Here is a 21921-nt window from a genome sequence, read left to right as displayed (position 1 = left end):
TAAGGCATATCCAGATTGGAATCAGATTTGTTTTTATCAAGTATGAACAGGAAAAGAAAACATGGAAACAGACTTTTGCTGCTGACTACATTACTAGAGTAGGTGGTTTGAAATGTGATTCAAATCAGATTTCTAAATATGTGTCCCACTCTAACCGTCTTAGCCACTCTTATGGAACAAATAGAGAAATGCAAACTGTGACTGCAGCAACCGACATTGTTGTTACAGTGTTGCTTGACAAAAATAGACGATCTACAAACTGACAACGCTTCGTGTCGTTACCACAGTAAGCATTGTAGTTAGGGCGACAATGTCTGAATACACGAGTCCGATCTGATCACTTGCAAATAACAGTGTGGACAGTCAGTCCTGAATCATATTTGAGAAACAAAACTGATTTGCCTGCATTCTGAACAAAGCCTTATAAAGGTTTCTTGTAGATCCATAGTCTATTGCAGCAAACGTTCTCACCGTTCTGTTGCAGGCCCTGTGCTGGCTGCCCATCCGTCTCCTCCATAGCTTCACTCATCAGGTCCTGTAACATCTGCTGGTCAGTCTCAGGGAGCAGAAGCGTCTGAGATGGTGGCCGGCTTGGGTACTCCGCCTGTCCAATGATATATATACGCTCAGACTGAGACTTCCTGACTGACAAATATTACATACAACGCCTGATTGCTATGATTTGAGATCATCGCCAGAATCTTTTCCATTCATCTGTATGAATTCATACTTTTAAAGTATTCAAGTAATAAATGCATGACCTGTTTTGGCCATAGGAAATTAATTATTTGAATTATTCATTTCCGAATATTTTAGTTATTATTTGTTAATTTTGTTTAAAAGTCTAAAGGTAAAGAATAAACATAATTTTGATTTATATGTTCAAAATGCAAAAAACTATAGAAATTCTTAATTATTTGTTCGAAAATCGTCAACTAAAATGTCACGATCGTGACAGCCCTATCTGACAATACCTTTTCTGAAATCAAGAGTTAAGTCATTTACATGCTGTGATGTGGGATCATGGATGGTGTTGCTACAGACCTTGGGTCTTGCTGTGGTGCTGCTGCTTTTGGCCTCCGGCTCTGCAGGGGGCAGGAGGTCTCCGTAGCTGGCCACGTACTGGATGAGGTTCATGAGGGCCGCACAGGAGTCTGAACATGTTCTGATGTGAATGACATCACTGGAGCAGCGCAGCTCAAATCTGGGCTCTGTCTGTCGCCCCAACAAGAAGAAGAAAAAAATATATACAAAACAAAGGTGATGAAAACAGAATCATACAGCAGTGGTTCTCAAAGTGGTCCTCGGTTTTGATGGGGGTCCCCCCATCAAAATCAGTTTAACCATTTTAATAGGTTTGTGGTTAAAAAACAGCTATTTGAAAATAGACGATCTACATTTTGTATTCGGTCGGTAGAAACAGGATTCCACAGAAACAAATCGAATTTGAAAAAGCATGATCGTCTCACCAGAACTCCATCCGCTCCAGGTTTGACAGCTGTGATCCTGAGCTCCAATGTGCCCATGTCCACTACCTGTACATAGTCTGTGGGGTAAAACAAAGGTCAGGGCAATCAAATCACTAGCATCTTAAAAATATATATTTAAAGGATTTATTAGAGCTTCTCCTACCACGTGCTAGATTGACAGAGACGGCATTGGTCTTGTCGGACAGGAACAAAGCAGCCTCATCCAAAATGATCCTGGAAAAGGCACAGAATGTTCAGTAATGACATATCTTTCTTGCTTGAAAAAATATCTAAGAACCTTAACTATTCATATAGTTGATGCCTGATTCATACAAAAATCATGCCTTTATTGGTGGTGAGGAAGTGCAGAGAAATTGACCTTCTTTCAAATACACATAATTACGTGTTCTGTTATGTGTGAATTTACTGACAAGTAAACAGTTTGAAAAAGAATAATATATATATATATTTTTTTTTTAATTAATTGCACGAAAAACAAAAGTTCCCTGGCGTAAGGACCTGAACTTTTTGTACCTGAGTGTAGAGGAAGAGTGGTCTAGTGAGACACTGCTGGACACACTGAAAGTCTCCACCACCAACAGTGATCTGACGGGCAGGTAAAGGGGTCTGTTGAGAGGGCAAAACCCATGAGATAAATTAGATAGAAATACATAGTCATATTAATACTTACTACTATGAGATGGGCTTGTTTTAAACAAGAACTCGATCTGGATTTCCTTCACAGCAATCCATTGCAGTAAACAGAGGTTTTCATTTCCGGATGACTACATCTCCCGAAGGATTGTGGTAATTTCAGTTTTTGCATGCTACGGTTAACGATAGGAAAAGTTAGATCCCGACTTAGTCGGGATATCTCGGGAAAAGTTTATTTTTACTGTACTGTTGGAATCCAATGGTTTACTCAAAAATCGAACAAACCCATGTATAATGTGTACGCTGATCTATTGTTTTGTATTTATTATTATTATTTTCTCTTCATTCTTTTTTCAAGGAGTAATTAAGGATAGCAATATGGGGGGAGGAAGGATAGCAATATGGGGGGAGGGCTGGGGAAAGGGGAAAAAAAATCTTTGCAATATTGACTTGTTTAATGTATACTGTTTTTTTTGTTATCAATTCTTTTTATTTTCCATAACATGAAATTAGAGACATACATATGAATAGAACAAGAAAAAGTAAAACATTAATCAAAAGAAAAATGCAATTAACAGACAAACACAAACAATAGCAAAACAAGAAAAGGAAAAGAAAACCCACCCACCCCCTTTCCCCGGACCAACACGGAATGTACAATAGTGCATGCCTGTGCTAGGCTGTTACCACTATATAGTGATTTCTTGAATTTTAATGTATACTGTTGAAACATATGTGACATGAATAAAGATATATAAAAATATATTAAAAAAATCGAACAAACCAAGGTAAATTGGTCTATAGTAATGTCAAGTATACTGTGAGTCATAGTCAAATGGGTAAAGGTCTCTGGTATGGTACTTTAATACTTTCATATACAGTTTGGTTCTACAGTACCTGTAATCTAGAGAGCAGCTCCATAGGTGTAGATGTAGGGTGGTGATGGACGTAGGTGGGGTGTATCCTAACACAGGCTCATCGGAAACATTCAGGAAGTCAACAATCTATTACACGCAAAAAGAAAGAGGTTAATATTGTGCTGCCGTTGAACTTTATTTACAACCTTTTACACAAAGCTAAAGTAGGTTCTAGCTCCATATACCCCTACCTGTTCATACCAGCCCAAACTGGAGGGGACTACCCTGTGCTGGAGTGTTGCCCCCCTCACTCCAACAGCCACCAGGAATTCCTGTATAGGAAACAGATAGTTAGCTGCAATCCATAACTTATTTTTAGTGGATACATCTTTATTTTAGTAATCTGTATGTACGAGTAAGCGTATACTTGTATGTTAACACAATATAACTAACAACTGCAGTGGTTGGATGTGGTCTTCCTCCCTTATTGTTGAGGAATTTAGATGATGTGGTTAGGCAGGACCACACACTGGTTGACAAGAGGTATTGCGTGAAGCGTCTTAGCTTAGCAGTAGACATTTCAGTGAATGCGGGAGACTGAACTACATTAAACGTCAATAACAATTTCACAGTCACACAAACATTCTCCTCAACATCTATTCATTCAAACTGTGTAAACAGTAGTATCGCTCTGACCTTGACATTTTGCTCCATGTTTTGGGATGAGATTTTGACAGCAACAGACAGCATGCTGTGAGCCTCCAGGCCAATGCCCTCTGAGGGTGTTGACACTCTGACAGGAGAGGACTCTGATTGGTAGATGCCAGGCTCCAGCCAATGGGGATGTGTCCTGCAGGGCAACTTGATGTCTGAGCCAGAGGTGTTTCCATCCACTAGGCCTGAGACACACACAGATGAACCATAAACAATTTCACAGTTTTCAAACTGGCGTTGAAAATAGCCATTGCCCTTCTTCTTCTGGCTGCAGAATACACATACACACACATACCAGACTTCCTAATTGGGAGATAAGCGACCGTCACGTCACATACACAAACTTTAGAAGGTAATCGTAGCCAATCAGAAGGGAATATGGGAAATGGCACAGTTCCATGTTGATGACATGACTTTAGAGATGCTGTGTACCGCTTTGTGCGATTTTAGGCCAAAATCTGTAGGAGCAGTGTTCAAAAATGTTTCTTGAAAAACATCAGCCTGATGGTGGCACTAGAAGAGGGCGATGTGAGAAATCAGGGGCTGAGGTTGTGATTTGCCATCCAAGGAGTGTGTGTGCAAAGTTTGGCATCGATAGGGCCAACAGTGCCAGAGATAAGAGTAGGGGCAAAAGTGTGACGTGACGTGACGGACAGACGGAGGGACGGACTGACTGAATGAAGGAGGGACAGCTGGTGGAGCTTTTCATAGTAACTTGTGACCTGACGGTTGCAATAAAATCACAGAAACAGATTTGCAAACAGAGTGACAGAATGACCTACATCCATGAGACTGACACACAGACAGACAAACATACACACACATTCCAGTAGGTTTGTATTGGGTCAAACTAAAACACATTTAAATTCCTGGTTTACCTTGGTGATACATGCATATACTGCTGGTGTGGAAGCAGATGAAATGTTGGTCTTTGTAGCCTTCATACTGAGTGACACTGAACAGCACCGCGTTCTTCACCTCCATCCAGAACTCTCCGTGTCGGTTCTTCACTACAGTCTTATCCTCCCTCTAAGGAAGACACATCAAAAGTCTACTAGCAAGAGGGCAAACGGCTTATGAGTAACAAAGAAATGAAAGAAAAGCACAAATGTAGAAGGTAGGGTTACCTTAGCATTAGTCTGTAGAGATATCAGGCCGTGGTTGACACTGAGGATGACAGAGAACAGGCTCTGGGAGGACTTACTCTGCGTCTTGGGTTTTCTCTTTTTGCGAGACCGCAAGCCCAGTTCAGAGGCAGGGCAGTAGTAATGAAGGTTCTCCTCCTCTGAACCGCTGCTGTCCTCTGCAAAAATCATCATCATCGTCAACAACACAGAGTCAATGAGTGCCTGATGAATATGCCCAAAAATATGAAAGAAATAGTAAAGAAATTAAAGATGCCCCGCTCTGATGGTGTCACATTACAGACAATATATATAATAAATGTTTTCTCACCCTCAGGCCCAGTGGAGCGGAACTGGCTGAAGCTGTCCTTAGAGTAGGTGTTGATCAACTGACTGGCTACAGACAGTCCAACTCCATATGGCATGTTCTCAACAGTCTCCACTGGTGACGGCGCAGTGGGCTCCCATAGCAGCAGATCATTATTTACTCTGTAAGACAAACAGGAGGAAGTTATATAAATGCTATTTCAAAAAACAATTTAGATGTATTTTATTTTTATGTGAAACAATAAATAACATGGCCTTGTATGTATTCTGTACCTGTTGTGTAATTTTTCATAAAATGTTTTGCTGGGCAGTGCCAATTGGACATTGGGGAAACATAATTCAAGAATGAAACGAGAGTTGTTTGTGGTTTTCTCCTGGAACTCGGTCATCTCTGCAATATCACCAGGAATGACCATCTGGAAAAATAGAACGATTTATAAAAGTTGTGTGTCACTGCAATCATGTCTACAAAGTCGGTCAGCTTTACATAGCTACAGAATTTACCCCACGTCCCATTTTCAGAATGACAAACTGTTAAATGATTTGCGTTAGGGTTAAGCAGAATTCAATTCAAACAAAGAATAAACCTCCACTTTGCTGCTTCATGCTGGCCAAAGCAGTCAAACCCCACCATTCTGGATATCAAAAGGTTAATATCAATGTTTGAATGTGGCACATTTTAACCACTTTCAACCTGGCATTGCTATGTGGGCATGTTAAAACATTTCTAAAATGTCAAACATTTTCCCAAACTTTTGAAAAATAAATTATACATTAATAAATGTAATTGTATTAAAACAAAAAACTAAAGAACTACAAAAATAGCCAATCTATAAGTTCACAATGCATCGCTTCCCTGCGCTGCCTGTAGCTATAGATGTAGGGGCGGCAGTGGCTCAGGGGTAGAGAAACCCTCATTAGAACACAGAGGGTTCCCAGTTCTATTCCAGGCTCCCCAAGGGTTAGTGACTCTAAACCCCTAGTTGCTCCCGGTGAGCAGGTTGGTGCCTTGCATGGTTTCCTCTGCCATCGGTGTGTAAATGGGTGAATGTAATGCGCAATCTCTGTAAAGCGCCTTGGATAAAGGTGCTATATAAATGCACCATTTCCAATTTATAGATAGCAAGTTAAGTGTAAGAAGTTGTGCACTGCATTGTGTGAAGTTTGTGTCTGTGTGCCTGGACTATGGAGTACAATATTTCTGATCAGTCCGTGGAGGCCAGTCTGGGGCGGTGTGGACCCCATATTTGGGCAAACATTTAGAGGACATATTACAACGCTGTTCTACAAGGGGGCTGCTCTAAAAACCATCACACAACACACCTCCTCAGTCTCGTACATGACCCTGCGTGACGAAAAAGGTGATGGTTCATGTTTCCCAAAGTCGCAGACATCCTTCAGCGAGTGGGCGGCCCCCTCCTCCTCTTCTTCCTCTGGTGAATGGTCGTCACCCCCCTCGTCATCCTCAGCCGTGGCGCGTTCAAGGATGGAGTGGACAGCAGTGGGGTTCATCTTCAGCACAACTCTGTACCACAGAGACAACCCAAAGTGAACAACGATAACATGTGTTTTTTGTGACTGGTGTGCGGTTGGTCAACTGGGCCAAGAAAAACATCATCCAAACTCACACAGTTAAATATCAAATGCTTTTTAAATCAAGAGTGCAAGCTTTTTATCTTTTCTTCTTTAACAGCATTTACTTTTACTTGTTGATGTGAGATTCTTTTCAAACTTATGCACAGTTAATATAAGATGCTTTAAAACTAAGTGGTATTGTAATGCATGATTTTCATTTTAGTCGTTTTCTAGTGAGATATCTACTTTAACTTAAGTGTCGCATTCTTTGTGAAGGTTTTGGGTTAAGTGCGACATTTCTGAATGGATGATTACAGCTACACCAGAAGCTTACCTTGGCCAATCAAATTTCCCGCTGTCAGATGTTGTCATATCTCCATCCATGGTGTGGGACACCCTGAGGAACCTTGCTGCTGGTTGACCAGGCTCCTCCTGGAACCTCCCTGTGGAAGAGGGATACTTCAGTTTAAAAACGGTTCTTGGGCAAGAGGTTGGAGACATTTTGTTTCTACAGTCACATACCAACAAGCTCCCTGAAGGTGAGTTCCATCTTGGTTTGCTCTGGAGAACTCCCTCCCATGAACTCAGTCTTTATCTCAAGGTCCTCCAGATCCAGGTATAGGATTTCCTTTTGTAGGGACTTCTTAAACCAGGGGCCCCTCTCCTGATCCGAGCGCAGGTCTGGTATGGGGAATCGTACCACCAGGCACAGCATTGGGGCATTTACCGTCAATGACACGTGACAACTGGTTGGTGTACGGCTGTCATCAAGGAAAACCTCTGCAAATGCCTTGTGCTGCAAATTATATTTAAGGTAAAACATTTATTTTATAGGCAACTGAAAAGGTTTTGCTAGTTTGATTAAGGACTGGACTAGTGGTGAGTTACAGTACCGGGTATGTCACATTAGTAACAATTTCAAACTTCAAAAAAGCAAAGAAAATGGCTGAAATATTTTCCCCCACACACAAGCTTCAACTCTAACAAAATAATTGACCTAATATAGTAAATAAGATCTTTCAATAAAGTAACTAAAAACTAAAACTAAAAGCATTTCCAAGACAAAAAATTCTTCACATAGGCGTATATCAAGAAATTGTAGCCCTGAATATGCTGTTGGTAAACAATCGTAACCACTTAGGCCCTGTTTTAAGCCTATTTTATACTTTGTCGAAGGTAGCCAATCTACAAGCTCATGACGTGTCACATTGCGACGTGATGTAACTTGTAGATCAGCGAATATTTTAAGATTTTCACCTATAACATGTCTAAAATGTGGACGCCAGGGCGAAAGCGGTTCAGAGGACGTCCTTACCAAGCTAACATGTTTATTGTAGGACGTATACATGTGAGAAGCCATCATCTCTGTGGTAGCCAGCTTCTGGGGTTGTAGTAATGAGTTAAGACGGTCTACGATGCTGATGTCTAGCTCGGAGCGGACCACACCCAGCTCTACCTGAATCTCGGCCTTCCTTGGGATGGTGCTCAGACGCACCTGGCCACCCTGTGAAAAGTAGTAGAAGAGGTGATGGATTGAGAGCTGGAGATTAGAGCATACGATGTGTTGTATTGTTGGCTTACGCCTGCTTTATACTTTGTCGTGCAGTGGTGTCACGTGCCGAAAATAGCAGATCTGAGCTCACAGCCTCACCTTGCATTGCGATGTGTTGTGAGCTTGGAGATGTGCCATTTTTGTCACGCGATAATAGTTGTGATGGAATTGAGCTTTAGGCTATTACCTGAGGGCCTCTGCGCTCAGCCAGTTTATAAAGCAGGCGAAGGCAGGTGGTTGATGGCACGTCAGCATCAGCTGGGGTGTCAAATGTCAGGAGCTGAGGTGTGACAGGGAAATTAGTGAGACAAGCTTGTAAACGATGAGCCAGGTGCACCTGTCGAGAATAATTGCAGTGCTTGATCATCCAAAGCTGCCATGCCATATTGTGTGCTAGTGTTGGGAACCCTAACCTCTGTGTACTGAACCCTTCTTTGGGAACCATCGACAGTGGCTTCAGAGGGAAACAGGCATTCAAGAAACTCCATCTTGCCTAGGGAAACATCAGTGCTAAAGGTCCGCAGGCTGGAGCCCTGACAGTGTTCGTAATTTATCTTCAGATCCTGGCCCACAAACCTGAAGAGATAGACCCTGGTTAGGCATTAAAGCACACAATGACAGTCCCATCCCGCCTTATTGGTGCCAACCCTGTGGAAGAGGAATTTAGTGAGCAAGCACACCTGAGGTGGTCATGGGGGCAGGCCTGGTCAAACACGGTCCGAGACTGGAGGAAAGCAGCTGCAGACAGCTGGCCTGGGTCCACCATGCTGAAGAAGTCTGTGGCCATGGGGGCAAGGGGGCTGGGAGCAGCATCTGGTGGGGGCAGGGGGTCAATGTGGAGGACAGAGACAGCCAGGCTGCCCAGAGTCAGCCTGAATACCAGCTCTGGCCTCGACTCATCACCATGGGTTTTGGATGGATGGGCTGAAACACAACACAAAAACAATGATGCCACTGTATGCATATACTGTAGATAGATTGTCTTGTAAGTCGTAACTCTGGTCAGTAAAAAAAAAAAGAAAAAACATTTTGAACACTGCTCTGTACTGCTCGACTTCAACTCATTTATTTGGGGGTCATTTATCATTTTTTCAAGGAAAAAGCACACTACATTTTTCGTGTTCAAGTTTTTTTTCTGACACGTCATACAATGTAATAAATAGACTCTAAAACTTAGGCTTTAGGCTCAAAATGTCACAATGTCTAGTCTAGCGCAAGTAAATGAGCTGAAGAGGAGCCCTGCAGTGTGAGGACCGTCTTTCTCGACTGGAATCCATTCAGCACCCGCATAGATATGACTGGATGTGGGTGCCATCATCCATATTGATAATAAGCAACAAACGTCAACAAAAGTCAACACAGGGAATGCAAAAATATGACTTGCACAGGAAGGATAATGTATTCTGATGCAGTACTTACAGGCCTGTCTCAATAGTTTTTGGGGGAATTGTGAATCCCGGACCTGGAATGGGCCTTCGTTGGTGAGCTTCTCTCTTTGTCTTGGCACGTCCAGATAATCATCCCAGAGATTCTGCAGGGACAAACACATTCAGTGAGACCAAGATAACTGCTTTGTAATATCATCCAAACATGGTTCACATTAGGTACATATGGGTAGTAGACATAATAAACGCAGACCAAAATACTAATGAATGATCTATAACCACAATGATGATAAATTATAATTAACAACTTTCAACCTGGCTTTAGGGATGGGACGATATGAAAATGTCATATCACGATTATTGTGACAAAATAAATCGCGATTTACAATATTATCGCGATAATCCAAATCCATTATCATATCATCATATCCTATTTTTTGGCAAAGCCATTTGATAGATTGAAAAAAAGACTGTATCAAGTACGTATAATATAAGTACATTTTACCAATTATAGAGAGTTTTAGTGGTACCGGATATGCAGCTCGGCAAATAAAAGGTGAATTGAACCCAGTGCATGACGGAGGACGATATCGCGATAAATTAAATCTCCACGATACGATTATCGTGAGTGTTTTTTATCACGATAAACGATAATATCGCTTATTGTCCCATCCCTACATGGCTTCACTATTTTGGGCATGTACTGCATATAGGCAAACAGGCAAACACTTTCTAACAACACACACACACACACACACACACACACACACACACACACACACACACACACACACACACACACACACACACACACACACACACACACACACACACACACACACACACACACACACACACACACACACACACACTATTTGCAAGTTCTACAACATATATATATATATATTATTATTTTTTGGAAAGGCAAAGAAGGCATAAAATAAATGTTACAATTAACTGGAGAATGTCAATACTCTATTCTAACATGTCTGTGTAATCATAGTGAAGGAGTTGAGCATTTACAGTTGCATTGCCAGAAGGAGACTCTACAGGGGAGGCAGAGTAGTTGCTGTTTAGAGACAGGTCCAGGTCCACAGTGGGCGGTTCACCCAAGGGAGGGAGGGATGACAAGCTGTGAGACATGTCCATGTCGGCCATGGAGAAGAACACGTCCTCTGCACAAAGCATAGATTTAGGGGTGCAACCGTTAATCAAACGAATAATTTTAATAGAAATTCAATCAATATAAAATCAGGGCTTTAATTGGTTACTTAGACTAATTGATTTTTTCAAGTATAAACAATTTATTTACATTGTTGGGGGTTGCTTTGTTGATATAGAGTAAGTATATAAGATGTGTGTGAAGAAAATAAGACTAGACAATTATAGACCAAATGTTATTAGACAGAATGCAATCATGAATCATAATGAATGAGGCAGATTTTTAGGACTGATTATGCGATTCAAATCAATGTCCATTTTGCTCTCACGTCACACTTGATGTGGGAAAGTAAACCCCACCGCACCGAAAGTTTGACTTGAGAGGAAAATGGTCTGCTGTGTGAAGTGTGAACATGGTCAGGCGGAATCTAACCCCTGCTAGACACGGTTCTGGTAGTCTGACTCTCAAAGAGCTCCGGGTCAGCCCCGGGTGTAGCAGTGTCCTTCTTTAGACAGCGGTTCAGTTCCATGTGGAGCCGGTATTCATCTTCTTGCTGCATAGGACGACTTTTCCTATCCTTGGCCCATTCCTGAGCTCCTTCAAATGAAAAGCAAGAGAGGCTCCTTCACTCAACTGCTAAATGACCATTATCTTTAAGGTTGCTGTGCTGGAACATCTCTAAACAACCGTCAGCTTACCTCCACCTGAGAAAGCTCCAAACATGTCCAGTAGAAGATGGACTTGTCGTGGAGACAAGAGGATGATCATTGTATCAATTTTTCCATCAACGTCAAGCTGGAAAGCAAAGTATACATAGTCATTTTAATCACTGATTGACTGCGACTGCCAAAAAGGCTAAATGTCTCACAAATGAGACAATTTGTGAAAATCAAAAAGTTAGCCCAATCTCAGTGTATGTAATCTCTAGGCCCAATCCCTATTCGAGTGGATCAAATTTGATTTTCGGTGTTAAAAAATATTATTTGGTCACAGATTGGATATCAAAGTGCTCATAATCCAACCCAAAATCTGAATCAAATCCACTGGGATGGGATAACGGTTTTGAGCTCTTGGGCACTGAACCCTCAGAGTGTAATTGTCATCGTGTTCAGTGTAAATGTATGAGTGCACAAGTGACCACCAAGGACAACGCATTGTCAGAATTTTGTTCTTTGACTTCTCCAATGGTATCCACAAAAAGGTTAAAAATGTCAGTGGGACAGCCCTCATGAACATCAAAGCCTGAATGCATGAGTGAGTACGGACATTGAGATTGAGCCAATGTTATCATTAAAAACTAACAGGCATTACCTTTGCTCCTGGCATTACTAGGTTATGCTTCAAGGTGAGCGACAGTTCGACTTTACCACCAAAGCTGCCTATCTGCATGGGCTCAAAGGTTGTAGCTGAGGACACTGGCTCTGTGAACTGGGGATGAGGCTCACATATTATTTTGGGGTTCCAGCTAGGGGAGAGCTTGGCCTCAGTCTCCTGGAGAGAGAAGAAGTTCTTAAGTTAATAAGTAAAAGAATGGAATCAAAAGTAATCTGTTCCAAGAAATGAAGAAAGGAAAGCTTTAAACCCACTGCAGATGTAGGTGAAGATTTGAAACCAGCACGTGCTGCTTCTGAGAATTCATCCCAGAAGATGGTGACTCCTTCCATCTGCAGGTTTTTATGTGCAAATGTGGTGGGTTGGTGCACATTGACACTAGAACTCTCCTCACCCGTTTCATCGCAGTAAACAATTCTGAACGCAACAAAAGATTACTTTGTTAAAGAACTCAGAACAATAACACATTGACAAAGGAATAACAAATACTGTAGGTTGACCCACTGAATTAACTCCACTTACTTGTTGATCCGAATCTCAAGAGCAATTCCAGTTTTGGAATTGTCTGGAACGTGTTCAATTCTAAGAACTGTATTCAAGAACGTCACCTTGACTCTCCTCAGAACTAAAAGAGAAGAAATTATCAATACATATTTTGTGCCTCTAACTGCCTATTCTATGTACCTAATAGCGCAGGGGTCCTCAATAGGCGGACCGCGGTCCATGTCCGGACCCAGGCGCACCTCCGTCCGGACCGCGGCACATTTCTGAGAAATCTCCGCACAGTTGTATCTGATCGGACTGACTGTGTGTGATTTGTGTTTGTGTGTGCGTGGGTGTGTATGTGCTCATTCGCTCAAACACATACACAGGCTCACAAGACACACCCCGTCCCCTACGCCAATTTGCAAGCCCACAAAGCGTCGCGGCTGCAACGTGCTGTGGGCTTGTAGATCAAAGGTTTTCCTTCCCTCCGAAGCAGTCTGCTCTCCATGCTGCTCCCCCCTCCCCTCCCCTCTCCACACACTCATGCCGCTCGTTGCCTGAAAAAGTTGCTAAAACCTCTTGGAAACCATTGCTCCCACTGGATTAATAACTTAGAGATCTTCTACCTTTGGCTGTTCAATTGGAGAGGACAACAGCAACACATTAATATCCACGATGTAAGGCTCCAACTGCTTGCATTAGACGAGAAATGGTCGCGAAACTCGCGATGCGTGATCATGCGTCTTTAACAATGTGATGTGTCGTCGCATATTATTGCCAGCTATCCTAGGCTGTGTTAGGTTAATAACTATGACTCGTTGACCCTGATTTGACTGGCCATTTGACATAGGCAATCAGCACAGCCTGGCTTGTGCAGTACGTGTGTCAACTGAATGTCAAGTAATCCTCTCCCCCTCACGCTAAGTTTCACTTTATTTTCCATTCTGAACGACAAGCCTAATATTGCATTTATGCTCTTTAGTTTCCAATAATTAAACTATAAGCCAGTGTTTTATTGCTACACAATAAATGTAAATAATGTAGCCTACTCTACATGCATAAATAATTATCCATTCATCCATCCATCCATCTTCAACCGCTTATCCAGCATCGGGTAGCAGGGGTAACAGTTCCAACTGAGATTTCCAAAGTTCCAAATAATAATAATAATAATTAAAATAAACAATTCTAATGATTATAATAAACATACATACATACAGTACATACTGTATTAATGTATCCGCCTTATTTCGCCTTCGCCTTTTTTTTTCGGACCCGGACCTGTTTCAAAAAAATATTTCTGGACCTTCAAGATTTGTATTTGAGGACCCCTGTAATAGCGGTTCAAGTTTTTACTAATAACATATACCTGTTTCTATGGTTTCTGCAAACTTCTCCAGTCCTTCGAATGGTTGAAAGCTCTCCCCCATATCGTCAGTAAGTTTCTGGCTTAGACATTCTTTGGCAAGCTGCATGCTACTGGTCATGAAGCTGGACCAGTACATTGGTTCCATGCCAGAGGCTACAGAAAAGAAGGAATAACAAAAAGAAAAATAAATTATGTATTTAACAACAAAAAGTAATCAAAAGTCAACATCCAAAACACTAGAAAAGCAGTTCCTGCAGAAACCGTGTGGGCTCGCTGAAAACACGCACAAAGTATTAGTATTATACAAAGTAGAAAATGTACACATAAGATTCTGCTGCAACATGCACAGGTGCAGAAGTGACCCTAGCAGTAATATAAAAAGTAAGACAGAATTCATTTCCCAGAGGAATCCACAGGGAAACTGTTCTCAAAAAGTATTTGTAAAGAGAAAAATACAAGAAATAATAACTCCATAAAGCTGCAACCACTTAAAAGAACACATTGTTGGAGCACATTTTCATCTCTTGACCACAGCATTGTGTCCAGACAGGTGTATTACAAACATATCACAGTTACCATAATCTTGTATACTGTGTAATAACTGTCCGTGTCTTATAAGTATCCAGAGTAACACATTATCAAACGATATCAACTTGTATCGTGAGCGCCGCTCACTTTACACTATTTTTATATATATATTTAGTTATGTCTATTTAAAGCGCAGTCAATAGGAACAATAAGTAAGTAAGTAAGTATGCGCAATTAACTTTTCTGTGAGTACAGCGGGAGAAAGGTTAATACTTTAGTTAGAATCGGGTGTTGGCCGGTATGCTTATTAAACCTTACTTTGACTGTTGATCAGGTTCTCCCTTCTCACTACCTAGGGGTCTATACTTGGACCCCATGGCCCCCCATTTCCGCTCTATACCAAATGTCTTTGCCAAACAAGCTGCCACAAGAGTATACTAAGATATCTTTGTTCTTTTTTGTATAGTCTTTAGTTAGAACTAGAAGCCAGTTTGGTAGCTTTTTCAGACACAGTTAAAATCCACAATTGATCAATCAAAAATATTAAAGTTTCCCATTAAAGGAAAAAGTGAATGTGTAATTTCCTCACCCATCCGTGGTCTGGGTCTGAACACCATCTCCATTCCCTTGATCTCTAGTGCACAGTTTTCTTGCAATAGAGCCGCCCATGGTACGGTTAGAGAAATTGCCTGGATGAACCCCTCTATTACCTCAAAAGGGGCATCTGCTGTCTCTAGGAGCTCATTCAGTGACTGAGGAACAAGGGGGGAAATGTCAGGTCTTTTTCAGTACACACATTTAAGTCTACTTCCATTTATGTGAGGTATTCTGTCATTATTTAAACCTACCCATTTGTCCAGGGGGACTTGTGCAAGTGATCCAGTACCTTGATAGAGGTCTAAGCTGAGTTGATCCAAACTCAACTTCTCCTGTAGAAAGTTTCCCAAGTACCGATGCAGGAGGTATCTGCAAGCCCTCTTTTTAATGGACTCTGAAAAGGGCCACGGCATCTTCACTGAATGAATTTACCCGCCCAAAAAGTAAAAAGGTCTTGAAGTTCTCAGCAGAGGATATTAGCAGCTACGCAAATAGCTACCAATTTAGTAATTAATATCCTGTTCTGTCATCCTGTTGACTTTAAAAAGTCAATAAAACGTGACCCCAAGCTTCTTCCGCATCCCAAGAATGGGGACACTTCAACAGATGTGCTGGAACTTGAAGATATGTTTGGCAATTGGTCCGACTCCAGTTTGCTGCGCCTACAGAATATAAACACACGTGGTGACTCTCTCGTAATCTGACACACATTGGATAATGTTTACTGACAGAGACATTTGCAAACAGTGGAATAAAGTAACTAAGTACATTTACTTAAGTACTGTACTGTACTTAAGTAAGTAGCCTAAGTATTTGTACTTCGGTGAAGTATTTCCAATTTTCTATACTTTTACTTCTACTCCACTACTTCTCGGATCCAACTATTGTAGAGTAAGGTGGGGTAAAAGGCCCCCCTTAAGGATAATGTCTATTTTATGACCAATTAAAATACATTTTGATATTAATTCAGTATGTACATGTTAACAATGCTTTACCCAATACACCTATATGGGCACCATGTTGAAAAATTAGATACATTTGATTTTATAGTACAAAAAGAAAAACATGTAAAAAGGGCCTATTGCCCCACTACTGGGGTAATAGGCCCCCCTCTATGGGGTAATAGGCCCCCTTCTATGTCCTGGAGCAGAATAAGTGCTACAATCATGAAAATTGCCATGAGCATTTTCCATGGGTCACTTGACAAGATAATTGTCAGAGGAATTTGAATTTTCAAGATGGTGGCCATTTTTCAAGATGGCTGACACCTTAGTGGAGCAGTTATGTGATATAATAGTTTATTTGGTGATATAAGTATGAAAATTGGCATGAGCAGTCTCTGTGGGTCACTTGACAATTAGCCACCCACAGCTACTTGAAATTTCAAGATGGCGGACATTTTTCAAGATGGCTGACACCTTGTGGAGCAGTTAAGTGATATAATGGTTTATTTGGTGCTCCACTAAGGTGGTGGCCATCTTGAAAAATGGCTGCCATATTGAAATTTCAAGTAACTGTGGGTGGCTAATTGCCAAGTAAGTCTGGGTTTCCGAGGCTAATTGCCAAGTGACCCACAGAGACTACTCATGCCAATTTTCAGGCTTGTATCACCAAAATACCCAGGGGGCAAAGGAAGGTGTGCTGCATTTGCCCCGACATAAAAAGTTGTCCACCAGAAATATTATCTATGACCCAGTAGGATCACAACCTATATGGACAACCCGGTCAATTTGTACAACAAAGTCCAATATGGCCGCCTCAATATTAGCCCCTATTAGTTTTAATGGGGGGTGAATAGGGCAACATTTTAAACTGAGGGATATTTCCACGAAACTTCACAGGTTGATCAATGGTATACATATGAACATTTTTTTGTATTGCAAGTTTCCATGAAATCCAATATGGCCACCACAATATGGCCGCCATAATGTAAGGACCCAGAAAATAGGTTTTGCCTCTAACTTCTGAACCAGATGAGCAATATGAATCCATTTGCTAAGATTTATGGCACAGAAGGGACTTATACCTGTATTATTCTTGAGTTTGCATGTTGTCAAAATGGCTGTAAACGAGATATTATATTTCCTGTCCGATTCTACTGTATGTAGTTGTAGCAAAGACTTCAGATAAAACCAGAGACCAAAACAATGTATCTTAGAAATTATTTTTTTATTTAAAAAAAAAAGAAAAAAAGAGAGAGATTATCTCAATGAAATGAATGCAACTGCCTTTTTGGGTCTTTCACGCATAGACCTGCACATGCTTTCCAACAACTTCAGCTTCAGGGAAATTATAATGAACACATGATTAAAACAGGCTGCATTATAATGCAAATAATTAGTCACTATCACTGTCATGTGTACCTATCCTGCTGCATCTTGTCTCCAGTCCTTGGCAACGACACCCCAAGTAGCATGCAATTCCCTTCTTCGCACATGAAGTTCAATCACCCGAGAGAGACTTGGAGTAGAACCGCTGCTCCTTCACTTGGAAAGGAGTCAGCTTAGGTGGTTCGGGCATCTAGTACGGATGCCCCCCGAGCGCCTTCCTAGGAAGGTCCTCGATGCACGTCCCACTGGGAGGAGACCCCGTGGCAGACCTAAGACCAGATGGAAGGATTATATATCCATACTGGCCTGGGAACGCCTCGGTATACTCCCAGAGGGAGTGGAGGAAGTTGCGCAGGATAAGGAAATCTGGAAGTCTCAGTTGGAACGGTTACCCCCGCGACCCGATTCCGGATAAGCGGTTGAAGATGAATGGATGGATGGATGGCACATGAACAGTTTTTCTGGCAGCCTTTGATACAGCTACATGATATTGTCTTGTCCATTGATATAGGCCAGGCTGGCTCTGTAGATGTACAGGGGACTGCCTTCCCATCACTGAGAGACCATCCATATTCAGTGAAGCAAGGGATGTCTGGCTTCGCGATGTGTGCAGTTTTATCTATTATGGCTGCAAGAGCAGCTCTTTTCAGGTGCAGGCCAAAGGCATTTTCTGTAGGTGGCAGCAGCTTCAACAGGGTTGATCGGTTATTTAGGAACTTGTACACTCTCAGCTTTGCCAGGTCAAAGTCCTCCGAATGGTCAGCTTTTGATGCATATACAGCTATTGTGAGGTCTCTAGCCTGATTCTTGACATCCTCTGAGAGGGAATAAGAGGAATTTTCACCAAACTCCTGAAGTGCAGGGAGATCTAGACCCATGCTGGTCTTGAACCATGCCTTCTTTCCAGTGAAAAAGGGATAGCTGGTGGTATCTCTGCCACTCAGGCTGTGAATAAAGGGCAGGGCACGACACTGTGCGAGTCCAAGGGCTGAGACCATGTGATGGATAGGAAGATATGCATCCTGCTCTGTTCTCACCCACAGCTCTGGAAGGTCTAGGAGGTGGGTGGCAGCATGATATAGATGCCTATATCATGCTGCCGCCATGGGAAGGCAGTCCCCTGTCCATCTACAGAGCCAGCCTGGCCTATATCAATGGACAAGGCAATATCATGTAGCTGTATCAAAGGCTGCCAGAAAAACTGTTCATGTGCGAAGAAGGGAATTGCATGCTACTTGGGGTGTCGTTGCCAAGGACTGGAGACAAGATGCAGCAGGATAGGTACACATGACAGTGATAGTGACTAGCAATTATTTGCATTATAATGCAGCCTGTTTTAATCATGTGTTCATTATAATTTCCCTGAAGCTGAAGTTGTTGGAAAGCATGTGCATGTCTATGTGTGAAAGACCCAAAAAGGCAGTTGCATTCATTTCATTGAGATAATCTCTCTCTTTTTTATATTTTTTTTAATAAAAAAATAATTTCTAAGATACATTGTTTTGGTCTCTGATTTTATCTGAAGTCATTGCTACAACTACATACAGTAGAATCGGGTAGGAAATATAATATCTCGTTTACAGCCATTTTGACAACATGCAAACTCAAGAATAATACAGGTATAAGTCCCTTCTGTGCCATAAATCTTAGCAAATGGATTCATATTGCTTGTATTTGCAAAAGCAGTCAACAATCATGGTAGAAATTATGTTAAAGCTCTATTTTGGGAATCCACCATCTTGCAAATATGCACAATAAAGGTCCAGACACACCCAATAATAAAATTAGCTATTCCATTGAGTCTCCCATGGTCAGACACCATGAAATAGACACCAAGTTTGCGTTTCTAGCTCATCTGGTTCAGAAGTTAGAGGCAAAACCTATTTTCTGGGTCCTTACATTATGGCGGCCATATTGTGGCGGCCATATTGGATTTCATGGAAACTTGCAATACAAAAAATGTTCATATGTATACCATTGATCAACCTGTGAAGTTTCGTGGAAATATCCCTCAGTTTAAAATTTTGCCCTATTCACCATCCATTAAAACTAATAGGGGCTAATATTGAGGCGGCCATATTGGACTTTGTTGTACAAATTGACCGGGTTGTCCATATAGGTTGTGATCCTACTGGGTCATGGATAATATTTCTGGTGGACAACTTTTTATGTCGGGGCAAATGCAGGTTTCCCAAAAAAAGGCTGGTTTGCCCCCTGGGTAAAATAACCCTTTATATCACATAACTGCTCCAATTAGGTGTCAGCCATCTTGAAAAATGTCTGTCATCTTGAAAGTGTCCATTTCAAAGTGACCCATGGAAACTGCTAATGCCAATTTTCACGTTTGTATCATTAACTGAACGATTCTGCCAAAAATAAGCAGTTATTCTCTCCATGGGGCAAAAAGCCTCCGGGGGCTTCTTACCCCACACGAGGGGGGGGCCTATTACCCCAACGCTGTCATTGCAAAGAGTGTCATCTTAAATCTTAAACCTTTTTTATTTTTTTAAGTTGATAATTTATCATAAGGCCTTCCTAATGATATACAAAAAATAAGTGAAGAGGTTCAACTTATTTACACCGAGTTTGGAACATTTTCACAGTGACAAAGAATTAGATCAGTTTATCTTAAATGTGTTTGATTGAGAAAGTTATGACCTGGATTAAGGTGAGACAATGAAATGTTGTATCCATGAAGAGCTAAGGATGCCAGGAATGTGCTGAAATCAAAAAGGTTGCCACCTTGTAGTTCTGTAGCCATAAATTATAACTTCCAGTAGAGGGTGCTAATATGCGGAGGTTACGTCTCTCCTGGAGTTATAACGCAGAGTAAAATAGCTCTCGCTGGTTGAGCCTCCATGTCCCTAATCGCCTCAAAACATGTTTAAATCATGAAGTTGCTCACCTCATCGTCGAAACAGCTTTATATCTACCGATGAGCCCACTCGTTGGTATGTGTTAGTCCATATGTTTCTAATAAATTAATGTTTACTAAAACTTCTCTGAGACTCGCGTTTCCTCGTCGGAATGTTTCCGCATACAGAGCGCTTCAGAACTACAGAACGTTGGAATACTTCCGCATACAAAAACGTCATGTCCTAGTATGAGCAAATCGCAACGGCGATCAACGTCACGTGATATGTAACCTCGCGTAGCCAGGCTTTTACTCATCTCGCGTGATATGTTCGGCCATTTTACCCAAGCAGTTCAAAAACAAGGAAAGCGATGAGACTCAAAGAAGTTTTAGTAAACATTAATTTATTAGAAACATATGGACTAACACATGCCAACGAGTGGGCTCATCGGTAGATATAAAGCTGTTTCGACGATGAGGTGAGCAACTTCATGATTTAAACATGTTTTGAGGCGATTAGGGACATGGAGGCTCAACCAGCGAGAGCTATTTTACTCTGCGTTATAACTCCAGGAGAGACGTAACCTCCGCATATTAGCACCCTCTACTGGAAGTTATAATTTATGGCTAGTAGTTCTGTAGTCAAATACAGCTGGGGGGCTTATTACCCCAGGGGGGCCTATTCCCCCACTCTACCCTACTTTTACTCCACTACAATTATCTGAAAACTTGCGACGTGTGAGCTTGCAGATCTGCTATTTTGAAACATTTTGTACATTTACATTTGGTACTTTAAGTAAAATATGTTAGTACTTTTTCCCACCACTGTTTGCAAAACTACACATATCCATGTTGTATACTCCAGTGTGAGTGTAACGTGTATTTTATTCCTATTGATGACTCTAGGAAGGAGTGTTCGTTTCTAGGAAGGAGTGTTCGTTTATTGCACCGGCTAATCTGAATAAACAAGATATCAGTTTACCAACACATACACATTTAACACATTACAACACCAGTGACATCGCAATTAATAAGCCGGCTATTATCGGTCACCCAAACACAACTTGCACAAAACTAGCACGACAACCTGGTTCATCGGTGTGGATTTATATCATCTATAACTTACCTCGTGTTAAGCTGTCATAATGACCAAGACCACATAAGCAAGGCGGTTAGACAAAGCTCTAGCTAGCACGTTAGTGGCATAGTAGCTAACCCTGCTGATGATACTGGCTGACTGGGCTATTATCTAGCAAGCTAACAAGCTAGCTGGGGCTGCCTGTCTAGCCATAACAAAAAAGATTGGCATTTCTTAAATTCTCTTCTATGACAGATACACGTATTAACCCGTCCAAACGCATAGCCGTGGCCGCGCTGTGCCAACGCGCTGCTATAGATCATAGAAGGCCAGAGTTCATTGTGTTGCTTCATACTTGTCTCACCTTCTGCATGAGTTGTTTACAAACACTTTCATGACGACTCCAGTCCAGTCCGCACCGACGACCAGCGACAACAAGCCGAGCACGGCAGAGCAAGGATTAGTAAACGACGTCATCACGCCGAGTTATTTTTCATGAACAGTGAACAAAAAAGAAAAAGTTAAAAT

General features: G+C 41.6%; 1 protein-coding gene across 1 annotated transcript in view; it reads right to left on the bottom strand.

The window, feature by feature from the left end:
* atg2b (autophagy related 2B) overlaps positions 1-21805 on the bottom strand; it is a 31579-nt gene extending 9774 nt beyond the window's left edge. Inside the window, exons 1-30 of the mRNA XM_080751316.1 lie at positions 21758-21805; positions 15383-15793; positions 15124-15286; positions 14007-14159; positions 12674-12776; positions 12406-12568; positions 12131-12310; positions 11518-11614; positions 11252-11416; positions 10681-10832; positions 9692-9803; positions 8953-9196; positions 8686-8848; positions 8460-8552; positions 8036-8224; positions 7243-7516; positions 7055-7163; positions 6469-6670; positions 5419-5561; positions 5150-5307; positions 4822-4997; positions 4573-4723; positions 3677-3879; positions 3232-3312; positions 3021-3127; positions 2004-2096; positions 1633-1703; positions 1470-1546; positions 1045-1215; positions 472-604 (exon numbers count right to left, since the gene is read on the bottom strand). Coding sequence (XP_080607442.1) covers positions 472-604; positions 1045-1215; positions 1470-1546; positions 1633-1703; positions 2004-2096; positions 3021-3127; positions 3232-3312; positions 3677-3879; positions 4573-4723; positions 4822-4997; positions 5150-5307; positions 5419-5561; positions 6469-6670; positions 7055-7163; positions 7243-7516; positions 8036-8224; positions 8460-8552; positions 8686-8848; positions 8953-9196; positions 9692-9803; positions 10681-10832; positions 11252-11416; positions 11518-11614; positions 12131-12310; positions 12406-12568; positions 12674-12776; positions 14007-14159; positions 15124-15286; positions 15383-15544 — 4288 coding nt within the window. The 5' untranslated portion in view covers positions 15545-15793; positions 21758-21805. The remainder of the gene's footprint in view (positions 1-471; positions 605-1044; positions 1216-1469; positions 1547-1632; positions 1704-2003; positions 2097-3020; positions 3128-3231; positions 3313-3676; positions 3880-4572; positions 4724-4821; positions 4998-5149; positions 5308-5418; positions 5562-6468; positions 6671-7054; positions 7164-7242; positions 7517-8035; positions 8225-8459; positions 8553-8685; positions 8849-8952; positions 9197-9691; positions 9804-10680; positions 10833-11251; positions 11417-11517; positions 11615-12130; positions 12311-12405; positions 12569-12673; positions 12777-14006; positions 14160-15123; positions 15287-15382; positions 15794-21757) is intronic.
* Positions 21806-21921: the final 116 nt, after the last annotated feature.

This window comes from Nannobrachium achirus, assembly GCF_963921795.1.
Source record: "Nannobrachium achirus genome assembly, chromosome: 20".
In the NCBI taxonomy this organism is placed as follows: Eukaryota; Metazoa; Chordata; class Actinopteri; order Myctophiformes; family Myctophidae; genus Nannobrachium; species Nannobrachium achirus.
The sequence above is the reverse complement of the archived record's forward strand: the minus strand, read 5'-3'. Positions and strand labels throughout refer to the sequence as shown.